Genomic DNA, 20,633 nt, shown 5'->3' on the forward strand with positions numbered 1-20,633 from the left:
AAGAACAACCTGGACCAGAAGCTGCTGCTGACTGTCTACCGCACCTCATTGGAGAGCATGGTTTCCTATTGCCTGGGTGTCTGGCCCACAGATGAGAACAGGAAGCATGCACATAGGGTAACACTGCTGAAAAAAAATCTTTATTTTTTATTTATTTTATTTATTTTAGCTGTCCTCCGCCACCCTGGAGGCCGTCAATTGCTCCTCCTGTCTCAGGAAAACAAGGGCCATCACAGGTGGCCTTTTGCATCTTGCCTGCCACCTGTTCGACCCGCTGCCCTCCAGACGGTACCTTAGGTTTATAAGGGTCTCACATCTTCACACTCACAAACAGCTTTTCCCCCTGGGTTATCTGGATTGTAAAAAAGAGATCATTTATCCTTCAGATGCAGATGTACAGTTGAGTCTAAAGGTCTCTCTTTCAAGGATGCCAATGTTAAAATTTTGGATAGAGAAAACAGATGGCTTGAAAGAGGAGTGAAAGAGGAGGTGGCTACGACACCAACAGTCTGATGTCTATAATCCAGTTTTTGAGATCCCTTCCCAGACATCTTAACATATAGCACTCATATCCTGGGCCATTTGACCTCAATAAATAACATAAATCACATGATAGGGTGGGGCTAGGTTTCACTATGGGTTCACCTGAAACCTTGGCTGATTGTGTCCCACACCGTTTTCACACCTTGGCTCGTGTGATTAGGTAGAGGATCAATACGGGGTCCATGACCCTCTTGCGGACACTCCCATAGGGCTTAAAATCTGGGACTCTCAACCAATTGCGCCTAGAACTGAAGAAGCTTCTTGGATGAGAGGTGAAACGTCTTCAAGAAAAGTCCAGACTCTTTTATTTCCAAGCTCCTTAGACTACGATGACCTGGATGACTGAGAACCTTCACAGATACATTTAAAATGCTTCTCCTGACATACTTCAATAATCAGGCTCCATCTTATTGTAAAGACCTCCTAGTCCCATCTCACCCTAATAGAGGTGACTTGTGGTTCTTTAAAAGTATAATGGTAGGCAGAGCCTTCAGCTTTCAGGAGCTTCTATTGTGGAACCTGCACCATCGCTTGCCACGTGGCCAACCCCTGGACAAGCTTTGCTGTCGGCGCTGGACAAGTCAGGGGTGCCGACGTTCTGGGCAGATTCCCTCTAGAGTAGGTTTGGCCAGATGGCTCCCTGGCCTCAGTGCCGCTGCAGGGGAGGCGGACGCACCTGAGCGGCATCCGCAATCACGCCTTGCCGGCTTTAAGGTCTGCACTGTGTCCTGTCTGTGTTGTTGCTGTCACGTTACATATACACACAGCTGCAGCGGTGCGCTGAAATGCTGCAGCTGTGTGTATGTGTAACGTGACAGCAACAGCAATGAAAGATGCAAAAGGATAAACATTATTTATATTGTGTCCAAGCTGGGTCAACTTTACTGTTATTCCTGAGCCCAAGTGGTACAGGAAGCCAAAATAAGGACAAAGTGCCTTGGGGGCTTGTTTCTAAACAAACAGGACAAATTGAAAGACTGATTACAGTAGGGTCTGGAATATGCCATACAGAGACTCACAGCTCTGGTCACTTAGCTGAAGAGATATACCAGAGAAGCAGAGGCCAAAAGAATAAATGGCCTGTTCTCCAAAGATCCATCCATGGTGTATTGTCAGCTTCAAGGGCAGACCTACCCAGAAATGAAAATAAGCAATATTAGAAGAACATCTGAGAGAAAAAGGTGTCCCACTACACCAATGCCAAGTGGCTGGTGGGCCTAAGAGTAGGAAAAAAGCAACCTCCAAGAGATCAACATCACAAAGGAAGGTATCCAACAACAGCATGAAGAGTTGGAGAGCACCAGGACCAGACATTGTCCCACAACTACTGAATGAAGAAGCTAATAGCAATCTATGGATTGCAGTACAAATAAAATGTCTGCTAACAGTATGTACTCATTCACACTGTCCAACACAGGGCAGAACAATAGCTATCAAAGAAGATCCCTAAAAGGGGTAAAACAACATCAAGCTATTGGCCAATTATCTGCCTCTCCACAACATGGAAGCTCCTCTCAGATATCATAGCACCCAAGTTGAAAAAGCACATATATGAGCACACTTCAGAGACATATTGCAAAAAAAACAAAAAACATCATCAACAACAACAGGGCGTAAAGCCCCAGCTATTGGTTCACAGAGCAGTTGACCAGACAGACCCGAGCATTGTCTGTATTGGCTACAAGGCACTCTGTGACTCAATGCACAGCACATGGATACTGGAGTCCTTAGCACTATACAAGGTTAATAATGCACTTATAACATTCATCAGGAACTCAGTGTTGAACATGGAAGACAACACTGAAGGCCAACTCCAAGGCACTATCTACCTTCAAGTGCAGAATATACCAAGGTAATGCACGGTCCCTGCAGTATGAAGAGTGGAAGAGACTGGAATATACATTCAGGACTAGAATGACCATCAGATACCTTGTGTACATGAATAACATCAAGCTGTATACTACTTCAAGTAAGACATTAACTCACCTTCAATACATACGCCCCACTAGTCATAAGATACCCAGCTGGAATAATAAATTGGCCAATAGAGGAGATAAATCCCACTGAAGCCAGACCAAGAAAAAAAACAAAAAATATGACATTTCTTTTCTTTGTATTTTCTTCCTTTTTGGGGCAAGAGTAACAATAATCTTTGTATTTTTATTCAAAGAACCCCATAGATTTTTATATTTAATCATACTTCAGAAGTAATTTTAGCATTAACTTCATGTAGTAGAATTAAAGGTGTCTGTAACAGAACCTTTAAACCTAGTTCACACTTTAAACCTGGCGAGGCGTGATTGCAGATGTCGCTCAGGTGCGTCTGTGGTCCATGCAGCGGCACCGCAGACAACGCGCCTCCACATATCATATAAACTCCAATAAATAATCAGAAGAGTTTTTGCGGTGGCATCCTTCCGTGTCAAGAAGTGATGTTGTAACATTCAGACAGGTGTTCTTTCAGGTATGCCAGCATCAGTGTGCATGACTGAGAAGTCCTGTCCATGAGTGGCAGTCTCAATCGCATGCGTCGCAGACACAAGAAGACGTCTGATGAGGCTGGTGTTTGTCTGCCTCCCTTCTGGCTCTCTTTTCAGAGGTGTGTGCAGCCCTGTTTTCCTCTGCCCTTTCCACTCCCCTCCTGACAGTGAGGCGCCAGACTGAGCGATCAAGTGAGCCGAGTTTTCATGCCATGGTATTTATGCTGCACAGTTTCATGTCTTTTTTACATACATCTTTAAAGTGCAGCCATGGGTGCTTGGTCTTGCTTGGTCACAAGCCCTTCATCAACTCGCCAGGTCCTTCAAGGATGCAGCCAAGTTCCATTTGACTGATGTGGCCAAGACAATGAACGTACCACTCACAAAGAAGGGCAAACGTGCTGTCCATGTTTGTGGATTTCAGGACCTCTGAATTGGGCACTTTGTTTAGTCTTTGAATCCACAGAATGCGCTGCAGGCACCTCAGGTGGAAGTTTTCTCTCATGCCTCATGTAGTTGGTCGAGGCTTCACTGCTACAAAGAATGATTGTAGGTTGTACCCATCTATGGTGATGTTTTGGAGGGTGATCTTTACCCCGTGCCATGACTTGCATCTTCTTTAAACTTACAGCAAGCCTGAATTCCTTGTAAGCATAGAAGAGACAAGTAACAAGCTGTTTTCGGTGTCTTCCTTGTGGGATGTTAAGCCTGTGTCATCAGCAAAGAGCAACTCAAGTATAGAGAAACAGTGTGTGGATAACATGGATGTAGAATCCACTGTGTTTGTGTTTTAGTGAAGGGGTAACCATGTGATGAATACATATGGGCTTGCTCTGGTCTGTCCTTGGCTGATGCTGATTGTGCTTCTGTAAAAATGCCTTAATAATACAGCTAAGTGAATTGATTTGAAAATTTAGAGCCAAAATGGGGAAAATGACAACAAACACAGGCAGTATGTGGGCTGAATGTGTGTGAGAGAGGCAGAGACTTTGATGTGAGGGGTGGGATGGTAGGGGGTGCATTGGAATTATGTTTTTTGTTACATTCAGCATGAACAAAATGTGTGGTTTTAACCATGGTCACATGTTTGAGTGACTCTCCGCTGCCAGCCATTCCCTTTTCTTTCCTTTTTTTATTTGAAAATATTAATTTCAAGTAAACCGATATGAATCAGTATGCATGCATCCAGAATCACAAGCAATAGATTACATGTTGTTTCTGTTCCACAAACTGTCCTGAGCTGTTGTTGGTCTGTTAAAGATCCATATGCAAACTTTATACCACTAAAGGATATTTGGATTGGATATTTGCAGTTAATCAGTCAATCAATAAAATATTCAGTACTGTGAAAACAGTGGGGAGCCACCCCTCATTACATTTTGCTTCCAAGGAGATGTTCTGGTGGAGTTGCTCTCCGGGGTTTTTGAAGAGCTTTCAAACCATAACAAAGTCTCTTGTTTGTTAGGCAACTGTTCGGCCACCATCATATATAAACCAGTTAAGCATAAAAAGGCACACACCACAAGAGACAAAACAGTATTGTATCTACATATGTTACGGCTGTGGCCATAAGAACACTGTATGGGCTGTTTTGTTCTGTGTCTCTTTACTGTGCTTAAGACTCTTTGCAGGTCCCTCCCCTAATGAAGAGTAGTGAGCAGCTGATTGGACCGTGGAACACGTTCAAAAAGCCGCTCTAACAGCTCCCGCCGGGAGAGAGAGAGAGTGGGGCAAGCGAGTAGCTTGACAGCTGACGCGGTCCTGACCCTGGTTTCCAACCCATACTTTTGCTGTGTATTTGTGTGAGCGTGATCTGTGAGAGCCGCTCTTGCTGTGTTAACTTAGTGCTTAGGCACCCTTAGGCTGAAGTGGAAGGGGTGAGCCGCCTTTTTCTTTGGGAACAGTTTTCTCCTGTTTTCCGGGTTAGGAAGCGAGGGTTAGTATTGTCATTTGTTTGTTCTGTTTACTTTCGTAGGGTTTAGTTAGTTTTCTCTGGTGGGACTTAGTTTGTTTTGTTTATTATTTTGGCCTGGGTTCACCCTGGAGCTATGCTTCATTACCTTCAATAAAATCACCTTTTTTACTCACAACTGGTTTTGGATGTTTGGCTTGGAAACCAGGGCGGGTATTTGTCTCTCTCTCCTCCAACCTTATGTGCGTCTCTACACGCCTAGACTAGGGGTGTAACATCGTCCCTTTTCGTTCGTGTGATTGGTTCGTTTCCTTTTTGCGTTTGCGGTGGGGGGGGAAACGTCGTGGAGGGTGTGGGTAGGCGGGGAGTTTCATTCGTCTGAACCTAAAGTATGTAATGCAAGGATGTCATCACTTTCAAGATGGAGAAAGCATAAAGTGACAATTATGAATCCCTTAATATGATAAGGAGATTCTGCAGGTCAATAATCAATGTATAAAATTAAAATAAAATGTATTTTTAGTGACACAGGATACAAACATGGAAGCAAGATGTATAATTAGGATTATTTATAATAAATATGAATAAATTAGTGCAATTTCTTTAACCATAAAGAATAACTAAATCCTTCAGGACAATGCCACATCAATGCACTGAACTCACTATGTTATCCCTCTAACAGCCTCCACATGTTCTCACTGTAATTTCCCCCTTGTGAACGAATTTATGCTGCACTAATGTGAATGTTCGGGGAAAATTCAAACGCATTTCACACGCAGTACTCGAGCTGACTTACCTTTGTTTGAATGACGACTTGTACGCGCTGACTCCACAGACAAGGTACAAAAATATGTCAGGCTACGTCAATAGCGGTTGGTCTTCAGGGTTTCCACTCCACGGCCGTATTTCATACGGGTCCACATTTCCAATGCACGCTATTTTTTGCAAGTACCGCCGCTTCACCTCTGGACGCAATCGGTCTCTATACAGTTCATTCTCTTTAGAGCTGCTTTTAAGCATCTTTCTTGTAGTCGTCGTTCCAACAGTGTGTTTTGTTTTGAATAACGCCATAAGGGAGAAAACAACAGAATGGCTAAGTTTAATCCCCCGACAAGCTTCCCCTTCGATAAGCCGACAGAATGGCCCGACTGGAAACAGCGTTTCGAGCGCTACAGGATCGCAACGAAACTCCACAAAGATGAAGGACAAGTACAGGTGAGCTGCCTAATCTACGCGATGGGAAATGAAGCAGAGAACATTTACAAGTCACTCACCTTCGCCACCGATGAAAGTCGTGACGACTTCGCCGTCGTAATGAGGAAGTTCGACGAGTATTTTTTCCGCAGAGGAACATTATACATGAGAGAGCATGTTTCCATCAACGTGTCCAGCGGCCAGGCGAAACGCCGGAGAGTTTTATCCGAGCCCTGTATGACCTCTCAGAGCACTGTGAGTTTGGTGCATGTAAAGAGGAAAATATCCGCGATCGTATTGTGGTCGGGATACGAGACAAGGACCTCTCCCACAGGCTACAGCTGATGAAGGACCTCACATTGGCGTAAATGACCCAGATCGTCAGACAGTCAGAGGAGGTCGCAGCGCAGGTCAGCTTGCAGGGAGATGCGGGAGGCTCAGTACAGGGGGTACGGGATAAACGGAAAAGCATGGACTGGAAATCACAACAACAGCGAGGCAGGCTACCCGCAGAAAAAAAAAAAATGGGCAGGGCGTGACAAGAAATGCGGTAAATGTGGGAAGACACAGCATGCCAGGGATGAAAGGTGCCCGGCAGCAAAATCTGTTTGCCATGGCTGCCGAAAAATTGGACACTGGGCCAGGGTGTGTCGTAACACCAGATCAGTGAATGAGGTTACAGAGACAGAGAAAAGCGAGCAGGCCTCATATTTTCTTGGCTCAGTGTGTAATGCAAAAGGAAATAGCGAAGCATGGACTGTGCAGTTACTGCTAGACTCTGCCCCAATAGAATTTAAGATTGACACAGGAGCAGATGTCACTATCATAAATGAAGACACGTTCCACACACTTGCTCATAAGAGAACACTAGAGCCTTCTAATCTCCCTCTAGATAGCCCCGGAGGAGAGCTGTTATGTCTCGGCTACTTAAAGGCCACAATAAGTTATAAAGGCAAAGACTACCTGTCCAAGGTGTATGTGGTTCGTGGACACAGAGTTAGCAACCTTCTCAGCCGCTCCTTGTCAGTGCAGATGAACCTGGTGAGAAGAATTGATGAAGCAACGATCACTGCCACCAGGAACCAACCACTTTACGGTGAACACGGAACACTAAAAACTGAGCCAGTCAAAATTCAGTTAAGGGACGATGCTGTGCCATACGCGGTGCATACGGCACACCGTGTGCTCTTCCCCATGCTGCAGAAAGTGAAGGAGGAACTACAAAGAATGGAGAACCATGGTGTCATTGAGAGGGTGACCCAACGTACCGAATGGTGTGCACCAATGGTGCCTGTCTTGAAGAAGAACACAGCAAGGGCCAGGATCTGCGTCGATCTGACAAAACTGCTCCTCGCTGGATGCAGCCAGTGGATTTTGGCAGATCCCATTGCATCACGAGAGTTGCAAACTAACGACATTCATCACGCCATTTGGCAGGTATTGCTTTAAGAGGTTGCCCTTTGGGATAACAAGTGCACCAGAGATCTTTCAGCGAAAGATGTTGGGGACCTTAGAGGGGCTCGAAGGTGTGGAGGTCTTTATGGATGACATCCTGGTCTATGGGGCCACCATGGAACAACACGACACCCGACTTGAGAAGGTGCTGCAGCGCATTGAGTTAGCCGGATTGAAGCTCAACTGAGAGAAGTGCTCCTTCAGACAGAGCCAGCTTCGCTTCCTAGGTCACCTGATCGACTATTCTGGGGTCAGGCCAGACCCTGAGAAAGTGAACGCCATTCTTCAGCTGCCGTCACCAGAATATGTGCAAGAGCTTAAACGGATCCTAGGAATGGTTAATTACCTGGGCAGATATATTCCTGCTCTTGCCACAGTATGCCAGCCATTGTACGAGTTGCTTAAAAGCAAAAACAGTTGGACCTGGGGCCACCCACAGCAGGCAGCCTTCGAGAACATTAAGAGTGCGGTTACATCAGCACCTGTTCTTGCCTTCTATGACGTCAACAGACTCACAGCTGTATCTGCTGACGCCAGTAGCTACGGGCTTGGGGCTGTGCTGCTTCAGCTTCATGGCGCAGAGTGGAAACCTGTTGCCTACTGCTCTAGACGCCTCACGGAGGCTGAAACCCGCTACACACAAATCGAAAAGGAGTGTTTGGCAAGTGTTTGGGCCTATGAGAAGTTTGATAAGTATCTATGTGGCTTAGATCGCTTCAGGCTTGAGACCGAGCATAGACCTTTGGTGCCCCTGGTCAATAGCCGGGACCTTGACAATGTTCCATTGAGGTGTCAACGCCTCCTGATGAGGCTCATGAGGTACAAGCCGGAGGCCGTCTATGTCCCTGGCAAAACACTTGTCATCGCCGATACGTTGTCACGGAGCCCACAGACTCGGGCTGAGGAAGACACTAGCACTCACAGTGAAGTGGACTGCTACATAGCCACCATGTTACAGGGCATTCCAGCATCCCCAAGCCGAATGGAAAGCATTAAAGCAGCCACTGCAACGGATGTTGAACTACAGACTGTCATCACGTACATACGCAGGGGTTGGCCTGCATACGGAGCTAGTGTGCCATTGACATTAAAAACATTAAAGCGTACATGAAAGTGAAAAACGAGCTATCAGAGGCTGACGGCCTGGTTATACGAGGCTGCAGAATTGTCATTCCAAAGTCACAGAGAACAGCCATCCTACACAAACTACACGAAGGGCACCAAGGCCTCACCAAGTGCAGTGATAGGGCTAATTCATCTGTGTGGTGGCCGGGGCTTTCCACTGAGCTAAAGAATGCAGTGCTGCAGTGCCACACATGTCTGGCACAGAGGCCAACACAGACAAGGGAGCCGCTCATCTCCACACCTTTGCCGGATCGTCCATGGCAAAGGATAGCCCTGGATCTCTGTGAACACAACCGGAATAATTACCTTGTTGTGTCGGACTACTACTCACGTTTTCTGGAAATACTGCACCTACCATCCCAGACCAGTGGCCAAGTTGTTCAGAAACTGAAGTCGGCCTTTGCTAGGTTTGGGATCCCTGACAAGGTGGTGAGTGACAATGGCCCTCAGTTCTCCAGCTCTGAGTTCCAGGCCTTTGCGAGAGAGATGGATTTCGCCCACATAACGTCTAGTCCCACCACCCACAGGGAAATGGTCACGCGGAGAGGGCAGTACAGACTGCAAAGAAAATCCTGCGGCACAATGACCCACTGATAGCACTAATGTGCTATAGGTCTACTCCCTGTACCACTACAGGCTTCAGCCCAGCGGAACTTATTATGGGGAGGAAGATCAGGACAACCCTGCCTACCTTGGAGAAGAATCTTCAACCTAAATGGCCCAACAAAAGAGAGGTCAAACAAAGGGATGCTGGTCAGAAGGCCAAGCAGGCGTTCTACTACGACCACCGCCATGGTACTAAGCCCCTACTTCCACTCCATCCAGGGGATGCTGTCCCAACTAAGCTGGACCAGGAGAAGGCTTGGGCAACACTGGCCATCATCTCCAAGGAGAGCGTCACTCCGAGGTCCTATCTTGTTGCCACACCCCAAGGTGTGGTGCTGCGACGGAACCGCCGCCATCTCCGCCTCGAACCATCTCCACGAGCTATGCCACAACCCCTTCCAACACCCACTGTGGACACTGAGGAGCTGCCATCTCAGTGCGCTGGTGCATCCACTCCAGAGACCCCACCTTTGGCCCCTACTCTGGCCCCAACGCTTGCACCCACTCACGCCGATGTACCGGATCAGTTACGCACAAGGTGCGGCCGGGTACGCAAGCCAGTCAAGAGGCTGGATCTGTAGACACTGGGATAATGGGAGAGAAGGAAGGACTGGGGAGTGGGAATGTTGTATTGTTGCTGTTTTGCACTTATGTTTTGAGCTGCAACCAGTACTGCTGTTACCTGGTTGAGTTAATTACCTTAAAGGTTTACCATGTTTAATAAGTCCTGTTTAGTGGACACTGCCCTTCAGGCCGACAGTAAGCCAATTGTGCCCGGTCCTTAAGAGAACCGCCCAGAGGCTATTATAGTGTCACGTGTTATCATTATGTCGTTGCTGTTCTATTTGGGCTTTGTCATTGGAAATGACATGTAAAGGGGGGAGATGTCATATACTGGGTTGCCTGTGTCGAGCGGGTGGGCGTTGAGGCTTTACGCCACCATGACATGCTTTGCGGCAGGGCTGCCGATGTGCAGTTCTTCTCTTAGCTGCCACACTTGTTGTTGTGCTGTTATAACCCATGCTGGACACATGTTCAATAAAGCAGCATCATAAGAAAGCTACCAAGTGGTCATTCTACATGGTGTACCTTAACGAACAGAAGGTGGAGTTATTGTCTAAAGCCGCTGTCCTTGCCGATGAATTTGTGTTAACTCATCGTGCCACACTTTTGACGGCGCGCCGTGAGTACACTTCCGCAACTCATCCTGCCAAAAGTTATAGGGTTTCCCCTAAGCGCCAGACACGTTCTGCTGCTATTCCTGTGTCAGATCGCAAATGTTTTTATTGTCATGAAATCGGGCACCTCGTCGCTGTTTGCCCATCAGTACAGCGCAGGGAGCAGGCCCACACGGTAAGGAAGCCGAAAAGTGTGGGTTTCGTTCGTTCTATGTCTGCTTCCACTTCACCTAGCAATGAAGTGGGAAGTGAAAGCTTTGATGACAGCTACCGTCCCTTTGTGTCGGAAGGATTTGTTTCTTTGAACGGAAAAGAGGAGGATCGGGTGCCGATCACGATTTTGCGTGACACTGGAGCCGTGCAGACACTCATTTTGAGGGGTATTCTACCTTTTTCTGATGACTCTTTTTGTGGTTCGGATGCTCTTGTCTGGGGAGTAAAAATGGATGTGCTGCGAGTACCACTACACAATGTGTTTCTTCAATCGCCGCTCGTTTTGGGTTCGGTACCGGTTGGAGTGCGCGATCAGTTGCCAGTGCAACTGGCGATGATTCTGGGGAATGATTTAGCGAATGGGAAAGTGTTTTCTACCCCGAGAGTGGTTGAGAATCCTGTGCCTGATACTTTGTTATCTGACCCTGCTGCTGAGCGCTCCCCCTCTGTTTCTCCTGCCTGCGCTGTAACTCGCGCGCACAAGCGCAGGTATGGTGATGTTGATTTGTCTGATTCTTTTCTCTGCGCTGGTGGTGAGCCGAAGCCTGAATCTAAAACCTGTGACCCGCTGACAGGCAACTCTGAGGCGATGCTGTCTATTAGCCCATCAGTGACATCTCAACTGCCTTTGGGAGTTAACAAAAAGGATTTTGTTTTGGCACAACACAGTGACCCGACTCTTGTGGGTTGTTTTTCAGCTGCCAACTCTAGTGACCAGTATCCTCGTGTTTACAGTGTTGAGGATGATGTGTTGATGCGTACCTGGTATCCGCCTACAGTTGGTGATCTGGGCTGGAATGTGTTTAAGCAGGTTCTGGTGCCTCAACTGTACCGACACAAAGTTCTTAGTCTTGCCCATGACAGCTTTTCTGGACATTTAGGTATTAGAAAAACCTACCACCGTTTTCCCGAGGCAATTCCATTGCGCACCCTTAAGGTTAAACCAGTTATTAAGGCGTTGGTGAACTTCTTTTCTACTTTCGGGTTACCAAAGGCTGTCCAAACCGACCAAGGCTCTAATTTCATGTCTAAGATTTTTGCTCAAGTTTTGCAATCACTTGGCATTAAACATCAGAAATCTAGTGCCTATCATCCGGAGTCGCAAGGTGCACTCAAGCGGTTTCATCAGACATTGAAATCTATGATGCGGAAATTTTGCCTTGAGTCTGAAAAGGAGTGGGATGAGGGGTTGCCGCTGCTCCTTTTAGCAGTGAGGGAAAGCGTGCAGGAGTCGCTAGGATTTAGCCCTGCTGAGCTGGTGTTCGGTCACACAGTGCGTGGCCCGTTGCGACTGCTCAAGGAGAACTTCCTGTCCGACACAGATGCTCCTAAGGAAAATGTGTTGGATTATGTGAGTTCATTTAGAGAGCGCTTGCATAAAGCATGTGCAATCGCACGCGATGCTCTCGTTGCAGCGCAGGGTAAGATGAAGAGGAAGTTTGATGAGAAAGCTGTGCAAAGGAAATTTGAGGTTGGTGATAAAGTTCTAACACTTCTACCGGTCCCTGGATCTTCTCTCCAGGCAAAGTTCAGTGGTCCGTATACAGTGCAGACGAAATTGAGTGACACGGATTATGTCATCGACACCCCAGAGCGAAGGAAAAAGTGTTGTGTGTGTCATATTAATATGATGAAGCCCTACTTTGCTGGTGGTGTGTCAACAGTTGCGACTGTGGGGGTGCCAGGTTCCGAAACCCGGTATGACCCAGTAGGTGATGATTTGGTTTTCGGTTGTGCTGTGGGCTTTGCACGATTTAGGAATTCTGAAATCCTACGGGATTTAAGGTCACATTTAACTGAGGTAGATGATGATGTTCAAAACGACATGTGTCGGTTGATTGAGAATCATCCTAATCTTTTCTCGGACACTCCTTTCTCGGACTATTGGCAAGTTCCTCTAACATCACGTGCGGCTGAAATCTCTGCCTTTGTTACTCCTGACCATTTACCACTTCAGTACACTGTCATGCCTTTTGGGTTGCGCAACGCTCCCGCCACATTCCAACGGCTCATGAATATCGTGCTGGGAGGCGTCTGCAAGTGTGAAGTGTATTTAGATGATATTGTCGTCTATTCAGACACCTGGTCAGAGCATATGGAGACACTCACTGATGTGTTCCATCGCCTGGAAAAGGCATCCCTCACCCTCAACCTCGCCAAGTGTGATTTTGGTAAAGCCACGGTGACGTACTTAGGAAAACAGGTGGGTCAGGGACAAGTGCGCCCTATCTTGGCCAAAATCCAGGCCATACTGGACTTTCCTGCCCCTCGGACTAGGCGTGAGCTCCGCCGTTTTCTCGGCATGGTGGGCTACTACCGGGGTTTCTGTCAAAATTTCGCGGAAGTGGTCGCACCCCTCACTAGCCTCACTAGTGTGTTGAAACCTTTTGTGTGGTCCTCTGCGTGTCAGAGTGCGTTCCTAGCTGTTAAGACTCTCCTGTGCAGTGCGCCAGTGCTGGCTGCCCCTGATTTTGCACGCCCTTTTAAATTAGAGGTAGATGCTAGTGCAAACGGAGCAGGTGTCGTATTGCTACAGGAAGACCATCATGGTGTGGATCACCCAATCGGCTATTTCTCAAAGAAATTCAATGTCCATCAGCGAGGGTACAGCACGATTGAGAAAGAGGCCCTCTCTCTGCTGTTCGCATTGCAGCATTTTGAGGTGTACGTCGGTTCCAGCCCCTCGCCTGTGATAGTTTATACCGACCACAATCCCCTGGTATTCCTAATGCGAATGCAGAACTCGAACCAAAGGCTGATGAGATGGTCTCTCCTGGTGCAGGATTTCAACTTGGAAATCTGCCATAAAAAGGGCACAGAGAATGTGTTAGCGGATGCCCTATCCCGTGTCTTCCTTTAAACATAACTGTCCAAAACGTCTACAAAGAAGATGTCTTTGATTTTGGGAAGGGGGGTAATACGGCTGTGGCCATAAGAACACTGTGTGGGCTGTTTTGTTCTGTGTCTCTTTACTGTGCTTAAAACTCTTTGCAGGTCCCTCCCCTAATGAAGAGTAGTGAGCAGCTGATTGGACCGTGGAACACGTGACCGCATTCAAAAAGCCGCTCTGAGCTCCCGCCGGGAGAGAGAGAGAGAGAGTGGAGCGAGCGAGTAGCTTGACAACCGACGCGGTCCTGACCCTGGTTTCCAACCCATACTTTTGCTGTGTATTTGTGTGAGCGTGATCTGTGAGAGCCGCTCTTGCTGTGTTAACTTAGTGCTTAGGCACCCTTAGGCTGAAGCGGAAGGGGTGAGCCGCCTTTTTCTTTGGGAACAGTTTTCTCCTGTTTTCCGGGTTAGGAAGCGAGGGTTAGTATTGTCATTTGTTTGTTCTGTTTTCTTTCGTAGGGTTTAGTTAGTTTTCTCTGGTGGGACTTAGTTTGTTTTGTTTATTATTTTGGCCTGGGTTCACCCTGGAGCTATGCTTCATTACCTTCAATAAAATCACCTTTTTTACTCACAACTGGTTTTGGATGTTTGGCTTGGGAACCAGGGCGGGTATTTGTCTCTCTCTCCTCCAACCTTATGTGCGTCTCTACATGCCTAGACTAGGGGCGTAACAACGTATAAAAAATAATAGAACAGACAGACAGAATCGGAGACACTGACACACTAGATGAGAGATGGATCTGGCTGATCACTTGATCTACTACTACTTGCTGAAGAAATATTCTCAGTGGAATGGTGGCATTCAAGAAGCCATTCCTAATAAAGGGAAATAGGGACAAAAGGATAAGTAACCAAAATGACACACAAACTGGACTGGACGTTAGTTGGAGCAGGTGGAGTGATGAATCCAAATTCAATTTCTTTTGACTCAAATATTTATTATCTGTTTGTTAACAGGTATGGACTGTACAGAGAGTACCAAAAGGCATTGTCATGGCTGCATTTCTGACAATAGTGTTGGATGTTTTAACTCAAAGTTTTGGATGTCAAAACTGATGATAATGATGGATCACGATGGAATAATATATCACCATTCAGCAGTATTTTTGGTTAGCTCCCATCAATTAGTCTTAGGCCCCACTTCTATGTATCAAATTACAGGTAGTGATCTTTTTCTACTCTCCAACCTCATTGAAACATATAAACTCCTGGCAGCACACACACTGGCTTTAACTTCTGTCAGGATGTAGGCTTTTATACATTTACTGCTGCTAGTGCTCCTGTTGTGTGAAATGGGTGTGGAGGAGCATGGTGAGGTCACATGGCTACTAGTTTTTCTGTCTGTTCACCCATTCCAGTTTGTTGCAGCAATCAGAATCAGAATGCTTTATTGATCCCTAGGGGAAATTATTTTGGTTACAGCACTCACACCTATGGGCAATTTAGATTAATCAATTAACCTATCCCCAATAACTGCATGTCTTTGTACGGTGGGAGGAAGCCGGAGTACCCGGAGAGAACCCACGCAAGCATGGGGAGAACATGCAAACTCCACACAGAAAGCCCCTGGCCTGATGGTGGAATTGAACTCAGGACCTTCTTGCTTTGCGGCAACAGTGCTAACCTAACATTACTGGCCTTACGGATCAGTTTATTGTAACTTAACAGAGCGAAGAATTTCTATAATTCTCCCCCATTTTGTCTCTTTCCCTTGTAGCTAACTGATGATGGATCTGTTCAGCAGAGGAGAGCTGGGGCTGCTAGGAGGAGGAGAGGGCCTCAGAGATGATGTGGCTGCGCATGGCATCCGCTGGCCACCCAGTCGTCTGCCAGAAGACATGTATCCGCCGTCTGGATTGGCCCTGGCTGCTGCCTACCATGACATCAAGCTCCGACTAGCCAGTCTGGAGAGGGAGAACAGTAGCATTAAAAGGAAACTCGAACACTACGAAGTCAAGGTGGAGAGCAGCAGGCACACACACATATCCACACATCCTAGACCCCATACACAAAACAGTATACAGTAACATTTCTGTGTTGGCAATGCTTTGTTTGTGCCCTGTCCCCCAGTTCCCTATGATTACTGAGTTTGGAGAGGAGACAATACTGTGTTGTTCCTGTGAGCCCATCATCAAAGATACCAGCACTATCCAGTCACAGACCACCAACCTACAACAGAGGATCAACTCCCTCACTCAGGAGGTAAAATTTGACATGCAGTACTCTTCAACTCATATGAGTGGGTTGTCTTAGTCATTTTATATGACATCAGTTAGAAGTGTCTGGTCAAGTCTCTTATGTGAATCATGTTGAGGTTTTTTCTCTGTCAGCCTTGTTTGGATTTTTTGTAATCTGACAAATAGTGAACACACAGCTGAGCATCAGGCAAAACAGTGTTGAGACATATACAAGACTGTTATGATGTTGCACAGCAGTCAGGACCACAAGCACTGTACTTGCACAGTGAAGCTCTAATTCAAGGAGTTTAAGAGAAATATTACATTAACTGTTCAGGAAGTCTCTCATTTTCAGATTTGATTAACTATCATGCCCTCATTGACATACTTCAGATCCTCAGACTGAAAAAAAAAAGCTAAAAAAAAGTCCTAGGGGTTACCTCTTGGAACCGCAAAGCAATAACACACATTTGAGCCATGGCAAATGTCTTAGTAACTAGGAGGCCTTCATAACGGGAGAAACTTTTCTCCTTTTAAAATGTAAAATTATATTACAAGATATCTTCCTGAAATTTAGATGCCTGCAGTATACTGTATTTCATTTGGAATTAATTGACATTGTTAGAAATAATTTTTCTCAGCTCCAAAAGAGCAAAGAGAGAGAAGAGAGACTGGAAGAAGTCATCCAAGCTTACGAGAAGATTCACCTGGAGAAAAGCAATGTCCAGAGAGACCTAGACAAAATGGTAAATACATACAAACATAATAATGTGTTTTGTACTGTTAAACGCATTTTGTGCTGAGGTATTTCCTAGCAGATTGGGTTTCAGTTGCAATTTTCTGTGTTTCCATTTGTGTGAGACAGACAACTCTAGTGGAGCAGCACGTGGACAGGATCCGCATCCTCGAATCAGCTCTCAGGCAGAGAGATAGTTCCCTGCAGAAACTCAGCACTGAGCTGCACAGCAAAGACTTACATAAGTCTCAACTCCATGCCAGTCTAGACATACCGAGAGGTGGGTTCTTTATATATCAGGGGCACATCTGCTTAAATAAATGTCTATGGTAGCAGTAGGAGAAATATTCTAATCCATAAAGTGCAAGTAGAAACTATACTGTTTGTAACTGTCATAGTTATAGTTCAGGATTTGGATTTATTTAAAATCTGTCAGATTCACAAATTCATTGCTTTACATATTCTATTCCCGCTATTCTTCTGTACCAACAGCAGGGCGGGGCATTCCTGATGAATGCTATAGAGCACTATTAGCCTTGTACAGTGTGTGTGTGGCATTGGGTCATAGTCTGTCTTGTAGTCAATCCAAGCAATGCTGTCTGGTCTTCTCCACTATCGGAGGGCGATGGCCCTCTAGTATGCACTCCGCGCTCATGTGTTTACTCATGTGCCTATTCAGCTTGGTTGCTATGCTTTAGTGGAGCTTCTATGTTGTGAAGATGCAGGCAATTAGCAGGTTTGATGGTACTGGACCGTTTTGAGGATCCTTTATGATTGCGATTGTTCTTCCATTCGTTAGTCAAACACCTTAGTAGTGCTGCCAAGCATCCTTGGTCTGCCTGTCATAGTGTGGATGTTCGGGCAGTTTGAGACCTGTTTTTTCCAACCTTGGAAGACACGTTTTACTTTTCTCCTCCATTCGGGGCAGAGCTGGTCTCTGCTGTGGTCTAGGTACACCTGCTCATCATAGGGCTGCAATAAAGTGAGGGTATTTAAGGACCAACTTGAACCTTCATTCTCGGAATTAACTCTGCTCTTTGCTCAGATTCCTGTTCGATCCTTTCCTAGGTAGGAGGTAACAGCGAACAGAGTTGACCACCCACAAAGTTCTGGGACACGCTTTTGGGTGAGGTCAGAAGCTGGTTAGCTAAGCAAAGTTTAAAAGGGCCTGCAGTAATAACAAGCCAGCCCCAAGTACCGCTTCATCTCCTTTTTGGTTTTGGGACACAGTGTCACGGTGGGGTGTGCCGGTGTGTTTGTTGGAGCGGACCCAAAAGCAGACACTGGAGGCAAGGAGCTGGTTTGCAAACTGAAGGCAAGCCTTTATTTCGGCTGAAAACATGAAACTATGAAACACCAAGCATAACTATGATAAATTATGTTGACCATGACTGACCATGATAACAAAAGGTAAAACTATGACTGTGACAGGAATTATGACTGTGACTAGATGACATGAGGAAAATTGGCAGACATCCTGACAATGAACAGTAATAGACAAAGGACTTAAATACAAACATGAGGTGATCAGGGGAAGTGGAGACACATGAGGAAACAGCTGACTAGGATGAACATAATGATGCACAAGAAATGTAAACTAAAACACAACGACATGAAACCTGGACTTTCAAAATAAACAGGAAAACATGACACCACACAGGTATGACAGCATTAACCAGGCAGACCAGAAACATGACACATAAGACACAATAAACAACAATGGGAACTTTAATCTCTGTGGCTCCACTCCGCTCCAACAGCACCAATTCATAGTCAATGTGTTGGTAAAACTTGTCGTGTGACCAAGAATGGCCCTTGCCACTTGGTGAGCTGGATGAAGGGAGCAATACAAGCAATTTATCTCCCAGCAAAGGTGCTGCTGATGTTCCTCGGCCTAGAGCAAATTTTCCCATGATAACCTCCCCAGTGTGTGTAGCTTTGCTTTTAGGTCCAGAACATATTGAATTTCATTTTTACCTGAGCTTGGACCTTGCTCCCAGCTTTCTTTAATGACATCCAGCACCCCCTGTGGCTTCCTGCCAAACAGCATTTCCTTGCTAACGCTGTTCAAACTGGGTTACACTGTGAAATCCAGAGCAGGGAGATATATGTGAAGCTGTCATTTCTTTTTTTCATTTTTGTTTTTGTTTTTTTTTTCCAGATGGTCCAGGGCCAACACTGCAGAGCTCCTGTAGTCTGGATGCCCTTTTGGACCTGAAGGTGCAGCAGCTGGAGGCTGAGCTGGAGGGTGCGCAGAACCAGGCTGAGGGGGCTTTTCAGAGAGAGAAGGCATTGAGGGCTGAGGTCCAGAGGCTGCAGCACGAGGTAGCAAAGCTGCGGGAAGCACAAAGACAGGTACCTCTCAATTGCTTTAAATGCTTAACTGGCCATGATCGAGTACAGATGGACTGCAGGACATTGTGATCTCACAACTGCTGTGGGTCAACAAAGCACACTTAGGCAGCCATGACTAAGGTGCTGCCATGCAGCCACGCTTTAACGTTAAAGCTTATAAGCTACAGCTATTGCCCATTATATGTCAGGTTATTTTAAAACAAATTCAACAAACAAATTACAGTCCTGGACTGCCACTTGCTGCAGGCTTTCAGAGTTATTGTGGTAAAAAAAAAAAAAACAACCCTTAAATTAAAATAAATGAATAAATCTTCAGAAATTGTTAGGACTGTGGATAAAAGGACGATACTGAGGAAAGTCCAGACTAAAGGTTTTCAATCATTTAGCCCATGCATAGACTTTAAGATTTATTTTACATACTCCCAAATATTCATTTATAATAATATTAATTTATAAACATTTATCATTTTCAGTCACATCTCGTGTTTTCCTTCAGTGATTGGTAGTTCTAACCACAGATCTTTGTGTGTCTGTGTCAGTCACAGGACCTGTCTTCTCACTGTGAACACTGTGACGTAGAATGGATAAAGAAAGCCGGCGATGAACAGTAAGTCTAATTACAAAGAATATTTAAATAGAAGTCTATAGTTTATTGTCTTATGCGTGTATATGAATGTGTCTGTGTGTGTGTGCTCCAGGGTTAACCTGGCATTAGCTTACACAGAGCTCACAGAGGAGCTGGGTCATGTTCGCTGTCTGGCTGCAAAGCAGAGTGACCTTCTGCAGCATGTCTCACAGGAGCCTGGTAAGCAACCTGAAAGAGTGACTAATTTGTGGATTTTGTGGTAGAATATTTGTCAGAGAGACTTGTCCTGTAGATATGCTAAAAGTCTCTACCAGCTTGAAAGTTTTTCATTTTAATTGCATGTACTGTACCCACTTACTGGAACAGTTTTTGTACCGAGGCTCAAGTGTTACCTATGAAACAATAATAAACATCTACTTTCTTTCATCTTAGTCGATAGCTGATAGTTTATAGCAACTCATGTTAGCTGTGGAGTTGTTGGATCATGATGAAAGAGTCCAAACATCCTCTGAGTCACATCACACTGCAGGAGCTATAATCATCCATCTGTATAGATGACCATACCGTGACCACTGCAACTTCTACTTGGATTCTATTTGATTGGAAGCTATGCAGTAACTTGTTGGACAGATGTCAGCACCCACAGTAAACTTAAGTGAACTATCTATGGGACAAACCCTATAGCCACTAATTTAGCTATTGATTTTGCCTGCTGATAGTCTTCGCAATTCTTACAGATTTTAAAAAAAAAATACAGTAATGAAAAGTCATAGTAATGAAAGTAATGAAAAGTCATAGTTTTGCTTGGTAATCAAGAACCAAGCAAAACTATGATTTTAGTTCATATCTATCTGCACATATCAAGGTAGGCTAAATCAGTGTACGTCAGCAACATAATACGATTTGGTACTTTTCCATTGGTATATGTATATGCTCTCTTGTTGCTAGAAGTGCAATGTAAATGGACTCTGTAAAAATGAAAAATTCTCTCTTGTGTGTCTATGTACAAGAATTTCTACATGTAACATTTTTATATCTGCGCCAGCCTACTTTAGCAATCAGCATTACACTAACTTACAGCAACATGAAATTACACTGAATCTCCACCTCCAGCCTTACTTCCTCACTTAGCCGCTCTCTAGTCATCTAGTCTTTAAACTCAGAACTATGTAGTAATGTGTAAT

General features: G+C 45.5%; 1 protein-coding gene across 6 annotated transcripts in view; it reads left to right on the forward strand.

Annotated features, from left to right (window-relative positions):
- The window catches only part of LOC146520664 (TANK-binding kinase 1-binding protein 1-like), a 41,108-nt gene that overhangs the window by 9,086 nt on the left and 11,389 nt on the right, over positions 1 to 20,633 (forward strand). For all 6 annotated transcript variants that reach the window (XR_014873714.1, XR_014873715.1, XM_085156972.1 and 3 more), the window contains exons 2-8: positions 15,313 to 15,553; positions 15,666 to 15,797; positions 16,414 to 16,518; positions 16,638 to 16,788; positions 18,670 to 18,863; positions 19,403 to 19,470; positions 19,562 to 19,668. Coding sequence is in view for 4 of the 6 variants with exons in the window: in XM_085156972.1 (XP_085013098.1) it covers positions 15,320 to 15,553; positions 15,666 to 15,797; positions 16,414 to 16,518; positions 16,638 to 16,788; positions 18,670 to 18,863; positions 19,403 to 19,470; positions 19,562 to 19,668 (991 nt within the window). In the remaining 2 variants the exon portion in view is untranslated. The remainder of the gene's footprint in view (positions 1 to 15,312; positions 15,554 to 15,665; positions 15,798 to 16,413; positions 16,519 to 16,637; positions 16,789 to 18,669; positions 18,864 to 19,402; positions 19,471 to 19,561; positions 19,669 to 20,633) is intronic.

Source organism: Neolamprologus multifasciatus, chromosome 4 (genome assembly GCF_963576455.1).
Source record: "Neolamprologus multifasciatus chromosome 4, fNeoMul1.2, whole genome shotgun sequence".
Lineage (NCBI taxonomy): Eukaryota > Metazoa > Chordata > Actinopteri > Cichliformes > Cichlidae > Neolamprologus > Neolamprologus multifasciatus.